Genomic DNA, 24846 nt, shown 5'->3' on the forward strand with positions numbered 1-24846 from the left:
AGAAGAATGAGGATATGGCAAAACCTGTGCTGGCTTTTCCTGTCACCAGGATGCAGCCAGGCAAATGCAAAGACTTGGGGAGCAAAGAGTACTCGTGGCTCCTCTGGGACAGACGTCGCCCATGCAGCAGAACTATGGCGAGACAGCTCTTCCCAGGGCCACCTGGCCACCTGCTTGAAATGCAAAGGGCAGGAACGTTGGTGCCTGCGCCCGTGTCCTCTCCTCCCTGCCACATGCTCCCACCAACACACAAAGGGACATCCTCACAGCAGAATGGCAGCGATGTGTGGAGATGTACCAGGGAATAAATGGCTCCTAATTGCTGCAGAACATTTTAGTGTGCGGGCGTTTAGCACAGTCAAGTCACTTAGGCTGAATGCCAGTTTATGCCCTGGTACAAGAGATCCTGGGGCACAGGTTAGTGGGAGAAAACAACAGGGTTTTGGTACTGCCAAGGAAAAAGCTTTTCATCTGTTTCCCAGATCCCAAACACCATCTGCCAGGCTGTGCTCGAGCTGCCCTGGGACTCCCGCACACCATGAGGTTTTACTGTCCTCGGCATGTTAGGGCTGCACCCTGGCTGACCCTTTCTCCTGCCTCCTCTTCAAATCCATGCAGTCAAACACACCGACTCCATACCCTGCAGATGAACAACCTTGTTTTACTAAAGCTAGCTTATTCTGCAGCTTGCTTAGCCCTGGTGTACATCTAGAATCACATCTGCTTGAAAGCCCACTTGCTGTGCCTGGGCTGGTGCTGATACTCTGGTTGCAAACAAGACCTTGCTCACACTGGGTGGAGAAGGAGAGAAGTTACCAGAAACCATGTCCAAGCAGACCTCGGGTCTCCTGGGCATGGCCAGGTACCCTGTGGGTACCAAGGGTGCTAAGCTGTTGGCACGGCCAGCCTGTGGTGATGCCCACAGCAGGGCCAGGCAAGGGTGGAGGGGGAGGTCGCTGGCTCCCAGTTGCATGTCACCGACTCCGGAGGGATGAGGCTGGAGGTGGGATGTGACCGGGCTTGGGGTGAAATGGGCCCAGGTGCCCAAGGGCTCCTCTCCTCCCAAGCTGCCATGCTTACTCCCTGCCCTCGCTCAAGCAGAGCAGGAGCACACTTCTCCTAAAGCAAAAAAACCCCACGAGCTTCCCCCCCATCCCGAGGAGAGGAAGGACCTGGGTGCCCTGCACAGCTGGCCAGCCTGCCCCCCGCCCCGCGCAGCTGCCCGGCACAGCAGACGGACACACACAGGGCTCCCTGGGGATGGCAGCAGATGGCGGGCAAACGGACTTGCTTTGCGTGTCATGCAGTGGCAGCCTCGAGCACAGAAATACCTTCGTCTTCATCACCGTCATTATCCGCTAAGTCCTCGCCCTGTTTCTTAGCGCTGGCTCCTAGGGACCAAACACGAGGAGACAGAACAAAAAGGAAAACAAAAGGAAACAAAAACAAAACAAACAAAACAAAACAAAACAAAAAACAAAAGAGAATTCAAAAATAGCATGATAGCAGAGATGGTGGGGCCAGGCCTGCGCCCCACAGCACTGCTGGCTACTCACACTGCACCTCTCCCAGAGCCAGGGCGGCGCAGGGTGCGGGCAGGACTGCCCTGGGAGCTGCGCCAGGATGCTGCTTCACCTGGACCCCTTCCCACATCCTCCCCAGGGAGTGCCGGGGCGGCGGGGAGGAGGAGAGCAGGCCTGTGGCAGCATCAGCGCTGGAGGCAGATCAGCCTCTCAAAGCACTCACTGATCCTCCTGCATCCCAGCCTGGCCCCCGCCTGCTCGTGCACCCTCGGCTCCCTGCGCGGCGGCAAGGCTCCTTCTCCCACTGCCAGCTCTGCTGCCACCAGGGACAACCATCCCCCTACCACCAGCAGAGCCCACAAGAAGGGTTCCCCTTGGTGGCCACTGACCACCAGCCGGGGTCCTGCCCATCACCCCCACGCAGTGCATGGCCCCTTGTTGTGCCTGGCACAGCTAGCCACAAACCACCAGTGCCACAGCGCGGACCACCATGGCACGCTGCAGGGAGCCATCCTGACAGGTGCTCCCCTGCACTGCCTGGCTCCGTCCTGTGCCAACTCCCTCCTTAAAAGACCAGTTGCATGGTTCACCAAGGATTGAAAAGGCACCAACAAGCTTGCCCTGACCCAGGCAGAACCCTAAAAATATCAGTTTCTGTAACAGCCTGAATGTCTTCTCACCGTTGCATGGCCTTTAGCAAATCTGCGGTGCCAGGGCATGGGTCGGGTCAGGCCAGCAGCCCCAGCCTGCCCGTGGGATGCTGCTGTGGATAGTGTGCACTGAGCACAGCACTTTCCAAGCTGCACGTGCCTGGCATGAGCCAGGAGAGGCAGCCTGCATGCTGGTAGGGAGCAGATGCAGTGCAGACCTGTACCGAGGCTCCATTGCTGCAAAAGGCTCCATGCCTTTGTGGGCACGAAGCTGAGTTGTGCCATCCCTGTACCCTGCAGCCCCAAATTTCAGGAAGAGGTTTTGCTCTCCTTATCCCCTTAGAGCTGCAGACCAGCACCTGCGGTCCTCTGCTCCCTAATGCCTGCACCAAAAAAGTTCCCCAGGTAATGGTGACAGCAGGGTTTCCCCTAGGTGGGATTGCCAGTGCTGTGCCTGTGCTGCCCAGTGACCTCCCCCGGATATGCAGGGCTCTGAGGTCCTGCCAGGCCCTGCTGCTATCACCAGCCAGCTCCATCACCACCACAGCGAGGGTTCTGCATGGCCTCCAGCAAGGCTCCCACGAGCAAGGGCAGCCCTGAAGCTGGATGAAGCTACGACAAGGAGAAACTGGCCAGGAAGACTAAATCAGGGAGTGGGAGTCGTCCTCACTACCACTCCGGGAGTGGGATCTCGCAGGTGACACAGGTAGTGGATAACAGAGATGGCAGCATGACAAGGGGTGGGATTTGAATTTAAAAGAAATTTGTGTGGGGGTCTGAAATGGCTGTGGGGCAGCTCCACTTGGGCAAGAGGCTTGCACAATGCCTTAAGCAGCCATGACCTGCTGAAGAAAGTCTGGAGGAGCAATGACCAGAAGTCTAGAAAAATCCAGCAGGCATGAAAAGTTTGCAGGAGGCTGAGTCATGCAAATCCTGGGAGCAGATGAGTGATGGGAGCTACAGCAGCAACCCGACTCATGAAAGGCCACTGAGAGGTGGTGAGGTGGAAGAGCAACTCCTTCCTCACTGTCAGAGCACAGGCAGCCCCAGAGCTACACAAGGCAGGTCAAAGCTGGACAAGAAGAGAAGCTTCCTGGCACAAGGTGCAGGAAAGCACTGGAAGAGGTGGCCTGGGGAAGTGCTTAAGACTAGACGAGACACGCTGCCGGGAAGAGGTGAGGTAGACCTGTTCTTGCCCAGGGCAGGGATGGATTGGCTGTCTCCAGAGCACTCCTGATTCTCTTTGATTTGAAGTTCACCTCCTGACCTACTCTTGCCAAGTCCCAGCCCTGCCTCCTCACCTCTTGCTTCACCATCCAGCCATGCCCTGAGCTCCTCACTTCGTTCTCCTGTTTCTACCCAATGCCATCCCCACCCCTGCCACCTCTCGCCCCCACTTCTGCTGCATCCTTCCTGCATGCTCCCCCCCAGCCCACCCACCAGCTGAACACTTGGCCAGGCATGTGCGGCTGCCCAGCCTTTTGCAAGCTTGACCTACTGCATCTTCATTAGGAAGAGCTGCAAGCCCAGAAAGCACTTAAATGACGAAGTACTCATGCAATATTTGCTAACCGGTGCTATGTGCCAACCTCCTTGGTACTGCTAAGGGATAGGGATTTTTCTCTAATGAAGACCACAGGCAGCGAGCCTTCATCTACACCGTGCTTCAGAGCTGGGAAGCCAGTCACAGGCATCTGGAGATCCCTTTCCACTGCTGAGGGCTCTGGTGCTGTTAAAGCCCCAGGACCAGTCGGCTGTAGCCCTGAAGTCTGGTCTCCTTCAGGGGACAAAGGTCTCCATGCAGACAGGGATGGAGGAACTGGCTATGAGGAGCTGTCAGGCTGTAGAGGGCAGTGGACAACATCCCTGTGATATGAGCTACTGTCCTGACTGAGCAGGGAGGGATCTGGCTGGAGACCACTGCCCCGGAGCTCAGGGATGGCTGGGACAAGCCTAAGGCAACCTGAGCTTCACACACCGCAGAAGGGGCAGTAGAAAGCAGTGCTGGGAAGCTAAGCAAAGCAGGAGCGCAGTAATGCAGGCCAGGGGGAAGGGGAACAGCAGCGGCACGTGTGTGTGGCAGATGCAAAGCATGAGCCTTCCCCATTGGCAGGAAGGTGCCAGGGTGGCTGGGGTTACAGTGAACACAGACTACTGCAACCAAGCGGGCTTTTTGCCTTGCACTACATTGTTCACCTCCACAACAACCCACCGATGCCCCACAGCTTATGACAGCAATTACAGCTTCACTTCCCTCACCCATCCCTTGCACTTCGCTCCACCAGTTATTGCCATGTTCAAGGACACCCATCCCAGGAGATCTTCTTCTGCACTGGCAAAAGCCAACACATAGAGCTCGCAGCACCTACTCTCATGGGGATGGATTTAAGCTTGTTGATTCACAGCTGGAAAAACCAAAAGGACTCATGGCTCTTACTCTCTTACCCATTGAAAACTCCCTTGCACTGTAAATGCCTGTTGTGCTGCTTCACTTTAAGCTGACTACGAAGTGACATTGTTCAGGATGATAGGAAGGATGCATATGCCCTTATCTGAAGGCTCTAGAAAGATTTAAGCTCAGGTTCAGTAAAAAATAAAATCACTTTCCCTGAAACAGGGGCATCCATGCCGGATTTATACTATCTTAAGTAAAGCATGCCAACAGCATTGACACCAGCGCAAACAGAGATAAAGGAGGGCAAGGAGCCTCAGTCCTTGGAGCCTTTGCACTCAGCATGGTGCGGATAAGAGAAGAGCAGGCGCCTGAGCTCACATCTTTCCAGATCCAAATGTCTGCTCAGGGCAGCCCCGGGCAACCGCAGCAGCCCCTCCTCTGTCCAAGCTCCCTGGGACACCCACTCCCATGCAGCAGCTGCAATGCCACAGAGAGCAGGAGCCCACAGCAGTGCTGCCACCGTGTCTGACAGCCACATGCACCCAGAGGCATACATGCTGATGGCCACACTGGCTCAGGTGTTTCTCCAGGAGCGACAAGGAATGGGACCAGGACTGATGACAGTCGTTGAACCTGCTGCTGCACAACCCCACGGGCAGGGGCAGCTCCCCTGGGACCTGTGTTGGGTGGCTCCTCCAGCCACCAGCCCTTGCTCTAGGACTGCAGTGCACCTTGGCGCTGCCCTGCCCCTCCCTGTCCCTGGGTGATGCAGAGGAGTTACCTCCATCCTTGAGCAGACTCCATAAAAGCACTGCATCTTCTCATGATCTGCTGCGTCCGCCAGCACAAACACCTACTTTCACCTTTGCAAATCGCTCCCCGGAGCAGCAGTGGAGCTCCAGGGCAGTGGTCTGCTCCCAACCAACTCTGCAAAGCAGCAGGCTTTGCAGGAGGCTGCTGAGAAGCCTTCCAGAAAGGGAGCACTGCAAAAGTCTCAGCCGTAGGGAAGCCTCAGCCAGTACTCAGGCAAATGTGCTTCTTGGAGAGCAGCGGAGAAGCCATAGTGCTTCTCCCGCAGAGCAGCTGAAGTGTATCCCAAGCCTGGGAGCTGCTGGGAGGTCAGACACCCTCACACAGCACAGCATGATGCTGGACTGGCACATTTGTCACCGCAGCAGCGCGGACTCTGCACAGCCCCAGCCAGAGAGATCAGGGCAGCTGCTAAAAAAATAAACAGGGGATGGCTTCTATGTACAGGGCAGCCACGCTTTTCCCCTCCAAAAATTGCATCCACCTCCTCACGCCTTGCAGCAAGACCTGCCCAGGCTGGTGGTGAAGGGAAGGGGAAAGCATCCCAGCACCCGCCGCAGCCAAGCACAGGCTGGAAGTGTTGGCAGCACAAAGCAAAGGGCAGAGCTGTGTTTCGCACAGGTACTGTACCACGTGTGTGTGTACATGCTCTTCGGGTGAGCAGCATTATTTTCACAGCAAAACCTGAGCTGTCAGCTCCCCCAGCACTATGCGTTCTCAAAGCACCACTGCCCTGCCTTGCTCCCAGAGAAGGGGCCAATGTGTATGGAGGAGACTGGCATGCAGGACGTTTCCATATAGGAAATTATTATGGGCAACTGGGCAGGGAAACAGGGATGTTTTTCTGTCCCAAGGATACATTCTGATGAATTCTCAGTCCTTTGGCTGCTATGAAATACACTGAGCTTAGGGCTGACAGAAATCATGAAATCTCCAGTAAGGTGGGAGCCGAGGTGTTTTGAACCACCAAAACACTGCACAGCTGCCTGCTCTGTGAGAGGAGAGCTTATTAACTGCTCATGTGTGGCCTTAGAAATAATAAAGAATATTCCAGAACGAGCCAATGTTCAAACGACATGCAGCCTGAGGAAATCAGCACTGCAGGTACGTTATTCTCACCCCAAGCATTACTAACCCAGGATACATGACAAGGGGCGGGGGAGCCCCCCTCCTTGTCACATCACAAGTGACTCAATTAATTTGAGCCAATGGCCACCAGAGCTGTGGCCGGGGCTGAAGGACAGCGCCAGTGTCTGGGTGCTTTATTCCCAGCACGTCACACCTGGACGCCCAAGTGGCCAGCACCGGGGATCCGCTGGTCCATGAGCCAGCAGAACCAGGCAGGGACAGGGGGTACACCCCCCACCAGCTCTTGGAGAGGTGACCAGAGGCAACTGCAGATGGGCTGCAAAGAAACGCTGCTCCTGAGCAGAGCCAGTGGGGAAGGGAAAACCAGGATACAAGTATGCCCAAGGTGTTTTGCCATGCCTTAAATGTTGTCTCCCTTCTCCAGCCGTAACCCTGGACTCTGCTTCCCTGGCCCCAGCCATAGGGCTGGGGGTGGCGGGGGTCCGCCAGCCCCAGCAGCCGGTGGGAGGACCGGGAGAGGAAGTGCTTTGAAGTGGCTGGCGATCGCTGGCACAGCCAGCTCCGGAGGCAGCGTGCGGAGACTCCCTAATGCGCCAGCCCTTTCAGGGGCAGCCTTGGCACTCAGAGAGATGGCGTGTGAATAGCCAGGACAGCAACAGGAAAAGCAAAGCAAAGAAACCCAACAACAGAACTGGGGGAAATGGCTGGAAGGAAAGCGCTCCCCAAACCTCCAAGCCCAGCTGCGCCAGCCCCGCCAACCCCAGGGGCGCAGGGAGGCGGAGGCCAGGATGCAGGGACCATGCTGCCACGGGACGCCCAGGACGGCAGCCCCTGCCCACCAGACACCCCCTCCCTGCAGTGAGCCTTTCAGAAGAGCTTGGCTGCCCAGCCGCCCACACATCCAGCTTTGGGATGCACAGAACAGCCCGGGCTCTCCCTGCCTGCAAGAGGGCTGTGCGGTGGGATGGGCAAAGCGTCGTGTCCAACTAGGGGCCGGGCCAGCTCCCGTTTGCACGTCTCCACTCCCCAGCCCACAGCGCTAGCCAGAAACACGGGATCACTTTGGGGCAAGGGGGGATGAGCTACCCCCCTTGCCCCAAAATGCAGCAGGATGAGCCCTGCGTGGCCCTGGGGATGGAGGCAAGGCAAAGTGGAGATGTGTCTGGAGTTGCTCGGCCACCCGAGGGGTGGATGGGGCTCAGGGAAGATGCTGTGCCAGGGGGTAGAGAGCAGATCCTCACTGGCAGAGCTGGCAGAGGCAGGGGGGAGCAGCCCTGGCAGGACCACGGGCTAGGGCAGAACATGGCAGCATCTACACAGCCAGGAGAGGTTTTATGCTTTTAACCAAGGAGCTTTGGATGCAAAATGACCAGGGATGCAACAGGGAAAGAGCTCAGCCCAGGACAGGCTGCAGTCCACCATCACACAGGTGCTTCCCTGAGCAGGTCTGTACACTCTCAGTGGGGGATGCACCCCAAAGAGACAGGTGCGTTTAAGTGCTGCCCACCATCAGAGGCTCTCCCTCATTTCCAAGGGCTGGGAGGCTGCCGGTGCCAGCAGGATGAAGGCGGGAGCATGGGCTCAGCCCAGGAGAAGCTGTTCTGAAAGGCCTGGAGCAACATGAGCGTCTTCCTCTGACCTGACGCCAGACCTGCGCTGCCAGCCGGCACTGGTCCTGGCTCCCCCGGCCAGGGAGCGGAGGTGGCCGGAGCATCTGCGGGGCTCCTCCGAGCAGGAAGCGGGGGGCGGCAGGGTGGGCTGCTCGGAGGGCCCACAGTCTGGGTGGCGGCACAGAGAGGTGCCAGAGGAGCATGCCGCAGGCCGGGGGCCGGCCAGGCACCCTCTCACTCTCTCACTCTCTCTCTCTTTCCTCTCTGTGCCTCTCTGCCGGTCGGCTTGCTACATACCTCCTTTCCTACATATTTTCTTGTTGGGCTTTCGGGTGCATTCCTTGGAAATCCGTTTTACTGTAAAATGAATAAAAGACTACAAAATAACAGGAGGCTCCACTGGCAGGAGAGGGCATGCAATCACAACCACGCTGCCGTCCTCCCGCCACCCCTGGGACCGCAAGAGGTGGGGAGGGAGCGTCACCGTGGGAGGAAAACTCTGGGCCAGCCGTGCCGGGTGGGAAGGAAGGCACAATGCATCCCATGGCCAAGGGCTGCAGGGACAGAGGAGCGGAGCCAGCCGGCCTGAGAGAAGCCACCAGCCTGCCAGGCTGCTCCGCTACACGCAGCAGAGCTGCTGCGGGTCCCTTCCAGCCCGCTGAAAATCCCCGGGGGCTCCCGTTGCGGTGAGGCTGGGGCAGGCGTGCGGGCAGGCGCTGCCTCCTCTGCCCTCTACTTACAGTTCAGGTGGGATCCCCTACAAAGGAAAAGGTTAGACAAGGAGGCACCCAGTGCCACTCAGCCTCACCCCAATGGGACCATGCCCCGCGGGTCCCCGGCACCCCAGGCCCATCGCTCTGCTGTGGTCCTGCTGGAGGAGAGAGGAGCAGCCAAGCGATGCGCCTGTCAGTGCCCCCAACCTCCCGTCCGTACCAGGGCCTGGAAAAGGGCTCCGCAGTCCCTTCCTTGCCAGAGCATCTCCTCAGGGAGAGGCAGAGAGTGTTCCTCCCAGCCGCAGCCGCAGCCCACGCCCACAACTAGCGCATGGACCTGGGGAGGGTGGGAAGCGGGGAGGAAGGACAAACCCGAACCAACTCAAGACAGAACCTGGCACTCGGCGCCTAGGGAGCACAAACCAGCTTGTCGCTCTGTGGATCTGCTGTCAGAGAGTCGGATTCAGATTTAGCAACACAAGAGAGGAACCCGTGACGATGCCATGGAGGTGGAGGGAGGGGACCGGGAGGTGTGGAGGAGCAGGAGCACGCGAGACAGAGATGGCAGCTGAGGGCAAGAGGGCGAGCTGCGTAGCCAGAGAAAGCTTTCCACAAACAGACAGCATGCTGCAGGGTCCACAACCACATGCTTCAAACACAACACCCAGGTGAGACCAACCACTGCTGAGGAGGGGCAGAGCGGCCCCCCCCCCCGCCCTCCTGCGGGCACCCCGGTGGGGACTCACCATCCTCTGTGGGGATGTAGATGTTGAGGTACAGACAGTCCTCGTTGGGGTCCTGGATGTACGTGGCCACGATATCCAAATTGGAGGTAAACCAGATGGGCAGCATGATCTCAGGAACGGCATTGTGGATGTTCTGCGGGCAGACCGGCGAGAAGTGGGTAGCGTTCCTGATGCCCGACCAGGACGGCGGTGGCTCGGGAGGCATGAATCTCTTCTCCCCGACGGGAGGGGCAGCGTAAGGCACCCCCAGGTACTGGTCCACGGGCCCCAGGATCTCGCTGGGCAGTGGCACACGGACCCCCCGTAACTTCCCATAGTGCGTGTTGACAGTCGGTGAGTAGACCTGGCCCTCCATCCGCACAACTGCCGAGGCGAAGCTCAGGACCCAGAGTGCAAGACGCAGGTCCCAGCTGGCCACCAGCTCAGGCACTTGGAGAACAGGGGGCAAGAGAGGGCTTCTCCAGAGTATCAGCCACATTGTCCGGGAGGAGCAGCACCAACATCCAGGCCTGAAGCTCCTGGGGCGAGGGCTCAGGGCATCCCCATCATGCCAAGCCTCTGATTTGCCCACCGGGAAGAGATGGAGCAGAAGAGCACGCAGCCCAGCCACACCTTCTGCTGCGTGAGTCGGGAGCACGGATGCAGGGAGATGTGCTACCGCTTCTCACAGCCTCCCAGCTGCCTGCTGCTGCCCGCCTGCCGACAGCCTGGCCTGGAGGGGACTGCTGATACTGCGGAGAGATGGAGGGAATTAACAGCAGACTTGCTCTGGGAAGAGTCAAATTGCTGCAGCGCAGAAGGAGCCAGGATCCCTGGCCCGACCCTCCCCACCACGGGTGCTCGCTGGCTCTGCCGCCATCCGGGCAGGCAGCTCTGGGAGTAGGCAAGCATGGGCAGCACAAGCAGAGCACATGCAGACGCACAGACTGCATCTGGCCATGCCTGCAGAGCCTGTCCCCAGCGCTCGGGGCCAGCCCTGCTCCTGCCCTGCCTGGGTGAGCGCTGTAGCCGCCCACCCTGGGTGGTGGCACGGTGCCCTTGCCCCACGCTGCAGGAGGTTATCAGCAGCAGATTGTGGGTGCCGAGATAAGCAGCACAGCACCACTTCCCTGGCACCATCCCTCCCCACAAGGAGCCTGTCAGGCACTACCCTTGCCCAGCACGGCCCCTGCACCAGAGCTTGCCAGCACCTCTTCCCTCCTGGCTGAGCCGGAGCCACCAGCGCTCCCACGCCTTGCAGTCTGTGCTCCTTGCCCAGGCTCCGTCCCAGCACCACTCACCTGTCCAGATGCCACCATCCCACCCCACACACCAGCAAACTAGAGCCACGCATCCCACCCAGACACCCGTCTTGCCCGCCCACACACTCCCCAGCCAGCTTTCTCCTCCCACGTGCTGCTGGCCAAAGTGGCAAGACCCCAGGAACAACCCAGGGCAGGAACAGCCAACATGCTTCTGGGCAGCATCCTCCTGTGCCGGCACCGCAGCCCCCCTGCCACCCCCTCCCCACTCTGGCTGCCTCCTGGCCACCCAAGCAAACCCTGGGGAGGCAGAGCCCTGCTCTCATATCCCCATGCCAGGCTGCTGGCACAGGGGGGAAGCAGATGTGGCAGCCCCCGCGGGGTCCACGGGGAAGGGAGGGAGCTGCAGGCAGGCAGGGCAGGCAGCGGCTGCAGATGGGGACCTGCAGATGTATGTCAGCGAGCAGAGCTCCTGCGCCAGGGAGCCCTTGCTGGAGGCTGTGTGGATTTTCAGTGCTCTGCCCTTCACCTCCCTGCAACGCCTGCCGCATTCAGTGCTTATGTAAGTGGCCACCCTGCCTCCCCCCGCCAGCACCGCTGCTCCCGGGGGACCTGGGCAAGGGGAGATGCGAAGGCTGCGCTCACCCAGGGCTCGCCCACACCCCAGCCAGGCGAGAGCAGCGTCAGCCGGAGGCCTGCTCTGCACCTCGGCTTTGCAGCTTGGTCCCTACTAAAAGGCACTGCTTGGTGGTGGGTCAGAAGATGCTCGTCCTGTCTTAGCCACTTGTCCTTACCCAGGAAGAGGTGGCAGCAGTGGCAGGACACCTCCATTTTGCCCCGGAGCATCCTTACATGCCCACCTGGTAAATCTCTCCCAAGCTCAGAGGGGAGCAGAGTTGCCTTGGAATTATTGGAGCGCAAAATAAGGGCTGTATGCAGATGGGAGGACACGGCTCAGCTGGGCAGGGACTCCACGAATGGAGAACACCTCGTCCAACGAGGAAAATCCGCAGGAAAAAAAAATACAAACAAACCACGGAGGGCGTCTCAAATCTGCATTGCACATGTGCAGGCAATTCACTGCTGGTCATTAAGGAAATGGGCCCGTGCTGTGCCTGCCCTCCTGATATGCCCAGGGAACACAGCAGACTCAGAAATCAGGGTATGGCAGGCATAATAAGAAACACTCAGCCCAGAAAATCATGTTACCACATCCAGCCCACCCGAGCAGCGAGGCCTTGCAGGGCTGGGCGTGCAGGCACCTTTCCAGAGCCCACGGAGGGACTGCAGGTATATGCCAGACAAGGAGGGTGGTACAAATGCCGGGGAGAAGCAATCACACCTACTGCCCCATCCGTGGCACGGGGATGACCTGAGGGCTGAGCTGTCATGACCAGGGCTGATCCTGCTTTACCCCTGACCCCCATCACCTCTGCACATCATCCACCTTTAACTCCTCCTGCCCCACCAGACAGTGACAGAAACACACTCAGCGGGAGCACAACACTGCCGCATTATCCTCCAAACAGCTGCCAAAGCCTAAGAAACAAAAGGTATATCAAGGGACAGAAACACAGCCGAGACATGCAGAGACCCCAAGCTCTGCTCTGCGCCCCCACCACTGGAGCTGCCTTTGCAGCACAGATCTCGGCAGCTCCGCTCTGCCTCCAGCTCTGGAAGAAAACCATCATTCATCCAGTATTCCTTGCAGCAATGCTACTCCTTCAGTGGAGGACTGACCTTTGCCTAACAGTGACATCCCAGGGGCGCAGTGATGGCTCAGGACCCCCCAAAGCTGCGTTCCCAAGTGGAATCTCAGACCCCACCACTCTGCCTGACATTGCTGGAAGGCAAACCGCCCAGTATAAATCTTCTGCTCAGGTTCCTTCGGGTACCACAGGTTAGGATAAAGCCAAATTATTAATGACTGTCATATCTAATTTGTATGACTGGAAGCTACAGGCAGCTTCCAGTCTTTATGATAGTGCCCACAACTCCCTGCAGAGCCATTTCAACCGACCCGTCATCGTTTTCCCTCTGCAGGAACACCACAGCCCTGCCAGCAGTGGTTTACCAGCCCATTTCCCGACTCAAGAGCTTCCTCAGGGCTGCGGCTGCACGCTGCCATGGGCATTGCTGATCCACCAGCTCCTCCAGCCAAGCAATTTCACAGCACCAGGCAGTGCCGCTGCACAGCTGCCCGGATGGGCTGCACACACCAGTCGCTGCAAAATCAGGGCTGAATTCACCACCCACTTAGTGGCCTTAGAGTGGCTGCACACCCAGCGTAACCACCCTGTCCAGGCACAATAAGGAATCTCTTTTTATAAGACACAGCCAAAAATCAGCTTCTTGCTACAGCTCCTCAGAATTATGTTATGATGATAGTCCTTTGGGTTTTTGTTTAATCCTCATCCACGGTTCTTTCAATAGCTTTTAAAAACCATGGAAATCTGAAGACAAAAACCATAAGCTAAGATAGAATTAAAGTTCCAAGCATACATCCTTAAATAAAATGATGCTACAGGACTTGCAACTGTCTCCAATTATGAGTTTCATGAAGCGTCAGGCACAGAGGTGAGTTATGTTAGCAATAGCCAAGTACGGCCAGATACGGGTAACACAGCCAAGACCCAGCAGCCCTAACATTACATTGGAGAGCCACGATGCCTTAACACTCAAATCCAGATCATGGTATTTTAACATTTGTAATTCCACATTTGGTTCTATAATTTTTTTAAGACTTTTCCCCTCCATCTGCCCATGTCCTCACAGCACAGAATAAAGGCACTCGAACAATCTCAGCGACATGCTCCTAAACCTTCCTATGTTCAGATTGTTTTTCAATTACATACCCAAAAAACAATGCAAACCCTAAATCTGGAATTCCCTGGGTTTCAAATGCCTCATTTGGGATGATTACAATACCCCCGTAACACATCTTATACCCTCATATTGCTGTTCTGTGCTCTACGCTTTCTGCTGTAACTTCATGTTAACATAACATTTAGGATGGGAATTTAGCATTAATTTAATACTGACAGACTGCCGTGAAAACCTGAGCTCAGCCCCCTTCTCCGGGGGCTGTTGCATGCGCCTTGCACCACTGCCTGGCTGCCTCAACAGCTCTCAAGCCTCCCCTCGGTCTTTTAAAGCATGCAAAATAACCAGGAGATCTGCGAAAGGACATTTCATTCAGGGAAGCGATTCCACTCACATCCCACAGGAGGTGGGAGCAAAACTTCCCCAGTTTTGCCACCTACAGCATTCCCGTTCTTCCCTCCAGCAGCGAAGCCAAACGCATCCCCCAGCGAAGATGGCTGCTGCCTCCCTGCAGCCCTGCGCCAGGAGCAGCTGTGCCTGCCAACTGGAGGGGAAACCGGGCCGGGCTGGGCAGATACGGCCAAACTGGGGATGCTCAGACAAGCGCGCAGCAAGGAGCCGGGAGGATAAAGCCACCACAGGCATCCCAGGTCACTCTGCCAGACCGCTGGTGGGGCGAGCGGAGGAAGTGAGGCTGCTAGCTGTTAGGGATGTTATTCATCTGCTTTGGAAAACAAACACTGTATCGGTATTTCCACGGCTGTACTGTCTGCCAGACAGCTCCCTCCTCAGCAAGGAGACGCTCTCCATGGAAACCTGGGCGGGCAGGATCCTCTGGAAGCCTCCCTCGCAGATACACAGTCAGGCATCTCAACACCAGCTAGACGAGCTGGATCCACACCGTCCTTGGCAGGCAGCCCAGGAGATGCGAGCAGACAGCCTGCCCTCATGTCAGACCCTCCATCGGGGTCCAGCCTCCTGCCCCTGAGCGCTCCAGCTGCCCCAGCCCCAAGCTCATCGCGCTGGTGTTGTGCCTCTATGTCCCATGTGGTTCAGAGCCAGGACAGACGGGGACCTCAAACCGCTCAGCTGGCACGGATGGATGATCTCCACCAGGGTGTCCCAGTGCACCCTCCAGCCACTCTGCCTCGTGCAGCTCTGCTCACCATCTGACCCCATTGTACCATGGTGAGAGGTAACTGGGGGCCAGTCCATTCACCCCAGCACAGACACGCAGCGGCAAGCGGCATGAGAAACCTCTGCCTCCTCCTCCCCAGGGCGAGTGAACTCCAAACCTTTCCACCAGCCTGTGCTCTGGGACCTCAGGCTGACGCTCAGCTCCCAGGCAGCAGCACCTGCCAGATGTGCTCCCCACCCTGCCAGCTGCTCTCACTCACTGGGCAGAGACCCTGGCTCTCACCAGTCCCCGGTCTCATCCCACCAGGCCTGCAATGCTGCAGAAATCCCATAGGAAACCTTGGGGAGCACAGAAGCTGCAGTACAACTGGACTGACATGCTTATGTCCCTGTGTCCTGGTGGCTCCTCAAGAGCATCCCTCTGCCAGCAGGTCTTGGCTTGCATGGTCTGGTGCTTGTGGCCTGGATTGATGCTTGAGGATAATACTACAGAGCAAAGCTGGTGGTTACATGCTATGGATTGTGCCCGGTGGGTCTTTCTGACCCACCACAGGTTACCCATCCTTGCAAGAGGCAGTTGTTTCCCAGTCCCACAGCAGTGTGGGAACAATTCCCAGGACTTCAGGTCCATCACAGAGGTGGTGCACGGTAATAGATGATTACCAGTGGCTCACAGTTACACTGAAAGGGGACAAGTAAGGTTTCAGAAAGGTCTGCCCTGCTGCTGCTACTGCTCTGCTTTTCCATGAACGACCTAAATGACAGAACAGAGTATGTTTTAAAATCTGCACATGACACCCAGAGCCTTGGAGGCCAGGACAGGAATTTGATATGATTTTCTTTTTCCGACAGACTGGGGAAAGGACTGAGAGATGATGGGCAGGGCTGTAAGTCATTGGGAGGTAAAAAACTGCACAAATAGACCACGGAAGAAAAGACAGCAGCGTTTCTGCCAGAAGGGTCATAGAGCTACAGAGGAGTACAACCTGAACGTGAGCCAGCATGTCATTGCCACAAAAAAGCAAATACAGTAGGATGTGTGAAAGGCCAGCTTATAAAGACACATGAAGTAATTACTGTGCTCTCCTTTCAGCTCATAAAGGCACATCAAGTAATTATACTGTTCTCCTCCAGAGAACCAGTTCATTCCCCAAAAGATCTGGACCAACTGAGAGAGGTCATGGCAGACCAGCAAAGACCACCAAAAAGCCTTGGACAAAAGCCTGGAAGAGTGGGGCTAGCCTAGACAAGTCAGAGGACAGAGGTTTGTTACATGTAAAGGCCACTGCAAGAAAGGTCAGAACAGTCTGACACTGAACTTTGTGCTAGGTAGGAGACACCTTCATATCAAGAAAGCAGAGTCAAGTGTACACCAGGGAAGTTAAGGCGCCCCATGCATATCTGCTACATGGCAGATGGATGGGCAAAGACGCCTTGGCATCCCCTCCAGCCCAGTCTCCTACACTCTTTGTCACCCTGGCTGGCAGCTCTGTCCCTGCCCTCATTCACTCAGTTTGCCACCATCTGGGCAAATAAAGCCACCCTGGCCACAAAGCCTTCAGCGTTTGGGATGCTCTGAGAGTGCAGAACACTTAGGAGGCTTTCCTGCACCATGGAGCCCATCACATATGTTCTCCACTCTGCAGAGGTCTCTCCCAGAGTCCTGTGTCCCCTATCTCACTCTCCTCCTAGAGGGACACTTGCAGTAGCTCCAATATCTAGGCACCACAGTCACTCTGATGGGACAGAAGGAAAAACAGTCACAAACCTCACCCTTGTTTGCTTCAACTGCAAGATACACCCCAGTGACTTGCCCTTCCTAACTTCTACCCACACCACCACCAAAATTTAAAGCAAGCTGAATGTCAGAAGCCTACAAGACACTCCACTGCACATCCTTTACCCTGGGGCAAGGATGAGACACCACGTGAGAAGTGTCAGTTAAGTTTCTCAATGCTGCAAGAACATATGTGGGACAGAAGCTCTTTGACAACTCCCAGACACATGCCAAGATCCTCGAGAGCTCCCATTCAGAACAGAAGAATGCTACCCAAAATCCCTAGAAACAGACAATTTCAAGTACCACTTCTGCAGTGGTGCCAATGGCCTCCTGCTGCAATGTGGCCTGTTCCCATTTTCTCCATGGCCTTTAACGAGTCCTTCATAAAGGAGCCAAGACTGCCTTGGGAAGGACACAAGGGGCAAAGCAGACCTTTCCCTTGTCTACATTTCAGCCTTTCCATACATTTTTGGTGTTGAATGCCGGTACATTGTGCGATGCCCAGCTCCAGAAGGCACGCTACCCAGCAGGTGAGATAACCTGGCTCATTTCCAACTCCTGCTTAGCATCAGAAGCTCCAAAAATGCAGGAGGTTTCTCAGTGTCATGGAGACTGACAATGCTGCTGAAGGACAAGCGCAACAGGGATGGTGTTGTGGTCAGCACCCAACACTGCCAATGCAAGCAGTGGGTGACCCCTATAGAGGACTGAAGGACAATTGTGCTTGAAAGCCTGGGCTCTTTCGGAGTGGGCTACATGCTCACCTTGAGCTGGTCTAGATTTTGAGTGACCTTCCCACTCACTGCTTCCCAGGAGTCAGGTGGAAAGCTGAGGCAGGGCCACGTGGCACAGGCAGCAGCTGCTGTGTAAGCCAGAGGCTCTGCTGGGGCACACACCTGGCTGTGGAGAGGGCGGCAGCAGCAGCCCCTTGGTGGGCTGCTGGGTTCCCGTGTAGCTCAGGGATAGCTGCTGCAAGTAGGCCGTTTAGTGCCACATTCTGGATAGAAATAATCTGGATTATCTCACGTTATGGCTTCCCTGACCTCACCATGAAGAAATGGTGGCAGCTTTTCTCTCCTTCAACTTGCTGCTTGCACAGTTTTAATTTACAAATGCTTCCCTGCCGGGGCAGAGGTTAATGAGAACCACTGGCTAAACAGCAGACCCAGTGCCCTGGCGCTGGCACGGATAGCCATGCACTTGCTCCCCCGCCAGAACAACTGGCAGCCGAGGAAGAGAGCCTGCCCCATCCTGGAAGATCGAAGACCCCCAGAGGAGCCTGCAGAATCCCCTGCAATGGGGTCACCACACCCGCTGCCACAGCTGGATGTGCCATCGCTCCGTCCCAGCCTGAACCCGCCTGCCCCGGCCTGGCAGGGCCCACCACACGCGGCGGTGCGTGGGGCTGCTCCCTGAAGACCGTGGGAGGGGGCGCCGGCTGGCAGCGACCCCCAGCCCTGCCGGCACCGCGCTCCCTGCGGCTGCCCCGGCCCGGAGCTGTCCCTTCAGCACCGCCGCTGCCGCCGCCCACCGCCGGGGGGGCCCAGCGCGGCCCGGCAGCCCCCCCAGCACGGCCAGGCAACCCCCCCCCAGCGCGGCCCGACAGCCCCCCCAGCGCGGCCCGGCAGCCCCCCCAGCGCCGGCCGGCAGCCCCCCCCCAGCACGGCCAGGCAACCCCCCCCCAGCGCGGCCCGGCAGCCCCCCCAGCGCGGCCAGGCAACCCCCCCCAGCATGGCCAGGCAGCCCGGCAGACCCCAGCACAGCCCGGAAGACCCCCCAGCACAGCCCTGCAGGCCCTTCAGCACAGCCCTGCAACCCCTCAGAACCCAGCACAGCCCGGCAGACCCCCCAGCACAACCCTTCAGCCCCCCCAGCACAGCCCTGCAGCCCCTCAGAACCCAGCACAGCCCTGCAGCCCCCCCAGCACAGCCCTGCAGCCCCCCAGACCCCAGCACAGCCCGGCAGCCCAGATCCTCTGAGAGATCCACATGAAAAGTGCTCCGGCTCTCTCGGGCTCCAGCCAGCCATCTGGCAGCTGGAGGAAAGGCAGGATACACAGGGATATCTGCCAAGCAAACTGCATCACCTGGGCGAGGTGAGGGGTGACCTTATTGCTCTCCACAGCTTCCCGAGGACATGGAGCACGAGGCACTGATCTCCCTGGTACCCAGTGATAGCATGCATGGGGATGGCTGAAAGCTGCACCAGGGGAGGTTTAGACTGGACATCAGGAAGCATTTCTTTACCAAGAGGGTGGTCAAACACCTGAACAGGCTTCCTAGAGAAGTGGTCAATGCCCCAAACCTGTCAGTGTTTGAGGCATTTGGAAAACGACCTTAATAATTTGCTTTAACTTTTGGTCTGCCCTGAACTGGTCGCAGGCGGTTGGACTAGATGATCCTTGTAGGTCCCTTCCAACTGAAATATTCTATTCTATTCTGTCCTAGAGGAAACAGTGCTTTGTAAATAAATGGCAGAATTACTCCAGTGCTCTCTTTGTGCGGGCAGGTGACTGACAATGCAAAAGTGCATCCACAGAACCCTGGCATTTCCAGACATCTATTCAGGAGTGAACTGACAGACAATCTGCTTTCAGCAAGCCCTTGGCACCAGCACAAAGTTCATGCCAAGACAACTCGCTTGCTCTCCAACACATCACAAACAAGCACCAGGCACCTACTTTAAGGCAATATAAGCTCACTCACAAATCTGAGATCAACACTCCACAGCTACCAACTGGAGCGCAAGCCTCACCCAGCAAAGAGAGAGCTGTCTGCACCAGCAGCATTCCCCTCACTTCCTTCCCCAGCTTTGGCGAGCCGCGCGTTGACAAGATCCCAGCTGCTCATCACCACCCCCCTCGCATCTGCCAGAGCAATGGCTCCTATGTCCCCTCCAAACAGTTGCCCCAGAAACTACCGTGGCTAGCAGGGCGCCCAGTTTTTAAGTTAACGTGAATCATTATGACTGAACCATGCCAGGGAGCAATTACAAAAGCACAAGGCTCTTTTCAGAGCAACAAGCTTCTGAAACTCTAAATCCAAACACGTTCACATTTCTTATGTTAGCAAAAGCAGGTTTGAAATTTAACAAAGAAAAGAGACTTCAGTGACCCAAAGAGGCTGGTTCGATGCAATGACACCCCCATATCTGAAATGCCCCAAACTAAGCAGCAAGTATGAAACTCAGCTGCTGATGGAATGTCCTTCCCCAAAACTCTCATACCCCAGTCCCTCAAACCCCTTTCCAGGCTCCCAGCCACGCAAAGGGCATGGACCCCCTCCAACAAACTGGGCCATGGGCAATGTGCACAAAGCTCTGTCCTACCCAGGCCACCACCTGTGCTAAGAACGGGTCAAAATGTCTCACTCATGCTCCAAGGAAAGCTGAAAAAGCCCCAGTGGCTGCAGGCAGGCTGAGTGCATGCACAGCCAATGCTTTCCATGGACTAGCGTGGCCTGGAGGAGGCTCTATAAATGTAAGGTGGTGGGCTGGGCAGAGAGGAACCGACTGCAGCTTAAAATACAAAGACTTCCTGCAAACGCGACTGGAGAGGGTGGGCAACAAAATCCAAGAGGACTTTGAATGGGAACAGCTACACCCAAATTAGTTGTCAAGTGTTTCACTTTTACTGACTCAAAGCAGGAAGCAAAAAACACTTAATCACAGGTTGTAACCCAGACTGTGGCTGTAAGAACCTCTGGTTTCACCAGCAGAACTGATAAAGGATTGTTTCCTTTACTGACATATACCAATCACCTATTTCTGCCTGACATCACTGCCCACCGCTCTTCATCAGCTGTGCGAGGTTTTGTGAGGCAGAATTGTAAACCAGGTCACGAAGGTGATCTGGGCTAAGGGTGATGAAACCCAGGGCAAAGAACAAAGATGAGGAAAATAGTTGGAGACAAGCAGGAGCTGACTTTTCCACAGCAGTTGAAACACGACATAATTAGTCAGTTTTCCTGTGCAGAGATAAGGTTACAAGTTATCTGGCAGTGTACAAGCACCACCTTCCTACTCTGTTACCACCCTGTCTCATACCATGGGACACCAACCCAGCCACCAAGTCCATGGAGCAGGGTGGCTCTATGGACACAGCAAACCCCTGTGCAAAAGGGAGGTGTGGGCCATCCTGACAGAGCCACCCCCTCAGGTTCACAACACAGGCAGCAGGGCCATGCGTGCTGCCTGATGGTGCTGGAAAGCCCAAGCACTGCAGTCGAGCACCAAATCCTTTCCTCACTGCAGCATCCTTGGTGGCAATGCTCAGGAAAGCTGTCCCAGAAGATATTTGAGCTAGCATCACCTCCACCCTCCCCACCACTGCCACTTTGCTACAATAGTACCTACTTCCAGGTGAAACATCAGACAGGCTGTGCGCAGACCAACGCGCCCAGAGCCCAGGCTGCAGGGCTGTGCCACCCCATGTGCCCTGGCTTCCCACAGCTAAGAGAGCTACAGGTCCCATCCTGCACCAGAGAGACGCCCCGGCTGAACCCCAGCCCATTACCCTCCTCGGAGAGGCGAGTGCCCCAGCACATCCCACCTGACACAAGCTGCTGAATTGTGTGTTAATGCCAGTGGCCCTGACCAAAGACCAGACATGATTTTCTGACCATATTGCAAGAGTCAGGCCAAGGTCAGGGGAGCAGTGCTTTCTCTGCCCAGCAAGGAACACCCAGACAGACCAATCATCCTGGCATCACCATGCTGGTGTCCCTTCCAGGCCTGATGGCATCAGCAGTGACCCATCGCTCCATGACGCTGTGGCTTGCCTGGGGACACAGTCAGCCTTGGTGACAGTCACCACGGAGGACCAGGGCACTGCTCAGTCCCAGCTTTGCTGTGGCTGGCCTGGGTGACCATGCTCTCCTCCTCACAGCACTGATCTCTTCATCCACAACAGAGGTCTGTTCCTTGCAAAGCATTCAGAGGTGGGGGGCCCAGAAAGCTCTGGACTGGTACAGGAGAAGGGGAGCTGTGACCGCTGGTAGTAACGCACACAGAGGACAGAGCATGGGCCAGTGCAAGCTGCATTTGCTAATGTTGTAATGCCCATTCCCTCTGCTCCCGCCAGCAAGTGGGATTCACTGGAAACACCAGGAAGGGAAGATCCGAACGTGGAGGTGGGAAAATGCCATTGCTGCAGGCTGCAAACACCACAGTCTCCTCCGTCCACAACACCCGTCCTCCCTGCTGCCCAGCTCGGAAGCTGCTGGTGGCAGAGAGCACCAGGTCCCTCTCACTTCCAGCTCTGCCATGCCCGTTGCCTCCGCAGGGCAGGAGAGCCCAGCCCTGGGGCAGCACCTCCCGGCAGGGCTCCTGCCAGCGGCCGGGGCTGCACACCCGGAGCCAACATGACACAGCGTCGAGCAGCCACGTCCTGCAGCAGCCACTGCTCCTCCAAGGTGACGTCAGCCTCTGCAAGAGCTGGCAGGCAGGACATGCCGTGCATGCCGGCCGCGCTGCTCCCAGACACTGCCTGGCTCCAGCAGACGTTGTGGCCCGTGTTCCTCACCAGCTATGGCTTATCTACAAATTGAATTTCACACTTGCATGCTCCAGAATAAGGCACAGGTGCCGGAGAAGCCACCCTCCCCCTCCACATCTGTCTTCCCCCTCGCCCCACCCCGCCACCAAGCACCAGCACCAAGGATAAAGGCTGGTGGCCATGGAGGAGCTCCTGGGCAAAGCCACCGGCCGTGCACAGCCCGTGTTGGCTCACAGCAGAGCTGCCACGCTGCCGGCGGAGCCCTCTGTGCTCAGGGCAGCACCAGGGCAAGGGCGAGCCCCGCAGCCCCTGGCACAACAGCCACCCACAGATGCTGCTGGCATGGCACAGCGTCCAAAACCACCCATCTGCAGCTTAATGAGATAAAAGCCCATCCCAGAGCTACTGGTTTCCCCAGAAACCCTAAAGGCTTTCCCAGGAACTCTGGGAACACACAGATTTGCTATGTGCTCTCGTGACCAACCTAAAGGGTTCATACAGGATTCATGGCCAGAGATCACCACGGTCACAGGTCACACATATAGCTGGCAGCCTGGACAGATGTGGTGTCAGTCACCTTGCAAGGACCTCAAGCAGCTAGATGGCCCAGCTGAAGCCCACAGCAGCCTCGTACTCAACTAAGACAAGCAGCTTCCTCAAGCAGGAAAGCCTGCCCTCAGCAAGAGCCGCCAACCACTCACATTCCCTATCCAAAACCAAAGCTGGCGTGACTGAGCAGAAGAGCATGGAAACCCCCAGGGCTGGAGGGTCAGACTGTAGCCAGGGCAGCTCCGCAGTCTGCTCCTGCTCATGCAACCAGGGCTTGCTAAGGACTGGAGGCCAGGCAAGCCAGCAGCTAGGAAGGAAGCCTGTTCAAATTTAATCCAAAATGTATTTTCTATTTTCCCTTGTAGCTTTCTCCTCCCATATGTTCTATCTTCCAAGCACAAAAAAGCAGAAAGCCTAAAACCTCTGGCAAAAAATCCTTTAATGTGTTTTACTGTAAAGGCTGCCTAGTGTTAAGAAATAAGCTGGACCGAAGAAAATCAGGCAGTCTGGGAATGCCCTGTCTCTCCAGAGGGAGCAGACCAGGATGAAGCAGGACATACAGGCAGGCTGCAAGGACCAGCAATGCCAAGGGAAGGCAACCCCCAGTGCCAAGGCAGCTCCTGTGCCTCGATAGATGCCCACTTTGAAGCATCGTTCCTGGTAGACATGGGAGGAGGGTTTTGTTACAAAGAACAGGTAACCACTTGGCTCCTCCTAAAGCTGTGAGCATCAAAGTACAGCAGCTCCCTGCCCAATTCTGCAGCCTCAGATCCTCATCAAGAACGCCTAGGGGCAACAGAGACCCAAATGGCAATAAGGCAGAAACTGAGATCATTTCTGTCTTGAGGCACAGGATCTGTCTCCTTGTGGCCGCTAGCCAAGGGCAGATTTCAGTTTGGTGGTTGCAGGGATGCTGCTGGGCTGGCTGGATGCGTCACTCAGCCCTCACAGACCAGGTCCTCCTGGGAGTCATGAGGATGGGAAACAGTGTTCTCTCCATGAGCTTCAGCTTTTCTTGGCCTTATCCTGCTGCCCCCCACCCAAAGCCCACTGGGGACTGTAGACACCCAGCTCATCCCTGCATCCTCCTCTCCAAGTCTACTTCTCCCACAAAAAGCAAAACTCCCAAGCTGAGCCTTAAGTCCCGCTGCTGCCCTTGCACGTCTCTGGACTACTCAAGAGCTGGGGAGCAGCCTTGTGGCACCTCACATACGCCAAGGTAAGGCTGAACTGGACCCTCACCAGTAGCAGGACATACGCCTTCTCTTATCTGGGCAGAAAACCAGGAATAAAACTGAGACTGATGTTTCCTGATGTGCGTGAGAATAGGCAGAGCCAGGGGACTGGAGGAGGAGGAGATGAAGATCAGATCCCCAGTGATCCCGCAGTGCCCACCATGTGCAGCGAGTACCAGGCAACTGGGACAACATTGGGACAAGATTCCAGCTCTGCTGCCAGCCTGTCAGGCAGGTGTCCATGCCCAGGGAACCAGAGGAAGCAGAACTGCCAGGTATCGCAGGAGGGAAGGGATATTGCCATCCGTTTTCAAACCAACCAAATTTTGTTCAGTGGACAAAATTCTGTCAGAAGTCTCCAGCAAAGGGTCTCCAGCAAAGGGCCCTGTGATGCCGAGGCAGAGGATCGATGCTTAGCACAGGTCCCACCATCTGCACCTCCATCACGTGGCGGGAGCATCCCGTGCGAGAGCACGGAAACAGAACTGAGCAGGCATCTGTCACCCTGTGCCAAGCAAAGTAACACAGAGCTGGATGGGGATAAACCCATCCTTCTGTGCCACAGCCCAGTGCTTCCTGCTGGCTCCGTCCTCTCTGCTAGGCACAACTTTATGAAAATAACAGCTCAGACCAAGGGCCCACCTTGCCCTATATACTTTCTTGCCAGTAATCAGAAGCATGAGCAATTTGCAGCTCAGCAGTTGCCCAAGTCAGAGGTGGATCTTGGTGTATTTATTGGTTCTGGAGAAATCTCTTGTCCTCTTTGAATTCATCCCATTTCTCCTGGAACCAATGTAAGGTTTCACTGTTCACAACACCTTGTTCTGAGGACTTCTGCAGCTTGACAGCAAGTCTGCAAGAGGCACCTCCTCCTGTTTGGCACCTCCTGCTAGCTTCGTTTGATGTGACCTTGTACTTGCATGGAAAGAAACAGTGAGCAGTTAACCTCTATCCCTTCTCTCCTGGCCTCCTGTAGACATCTTATCCATCTTCTGTTGTTTCTTTTCCAGACTGCAGAACCCTGCCTTATTCAGCCATTTTTTGCACAGAG

General features: G+C 56.4%; 1 protein-coding gene across 4 annotated transcripts in view; it reads right to left on the minus strand.

Moving 5' to 3' along the window:
- NLGN3 (neuroligin 3) overlaps window positions 1-24846 on the minus strand; it is a 42563-nt gene that overhangs the window by 13129 nt on the left and 4588 nt on the right. Inside the window, exons 2-4 of one of the 4 annotated variants that reach the window (XM_040614294.1) lie at window positions 9537-10267; window positions 8375-8434; window positions 1332-1391 (exon numbers count right to left, since the gene is read on the minus strand). In XM_040614294.1, the coding sequence (XP_040470228.1) occupies window positions 1332-1391; window positions 8375-8434; window positions 9537-10014 (598 nt within the window). In that variant the 5' untranslated portion in view covers window positions 10015-10267. Of the gene's footprint in view, window positions 1-1331; window positions 1392-8374; window positions 8435-9536; window positions 10368-24846 lie in introns of those variants that run through there. The other 3 variants (XM_040614293.1, XM_040614295.1, XM_040614296.1) reach the window with 3 other exon arrangements.

Source organism: Falco naumanni, chromosome 14 (genome assembly GCF_017639655.2).
Source record: "Falco naumanni isolate bFalNau1 chromosome 14, bFalNau1.pat, whole genome shotgun sequence".
NCBI lineage: Eukaryota > Metazoa > Chordata > Aves > Falconiformes > Falconidae > Falco > Falco naumanni.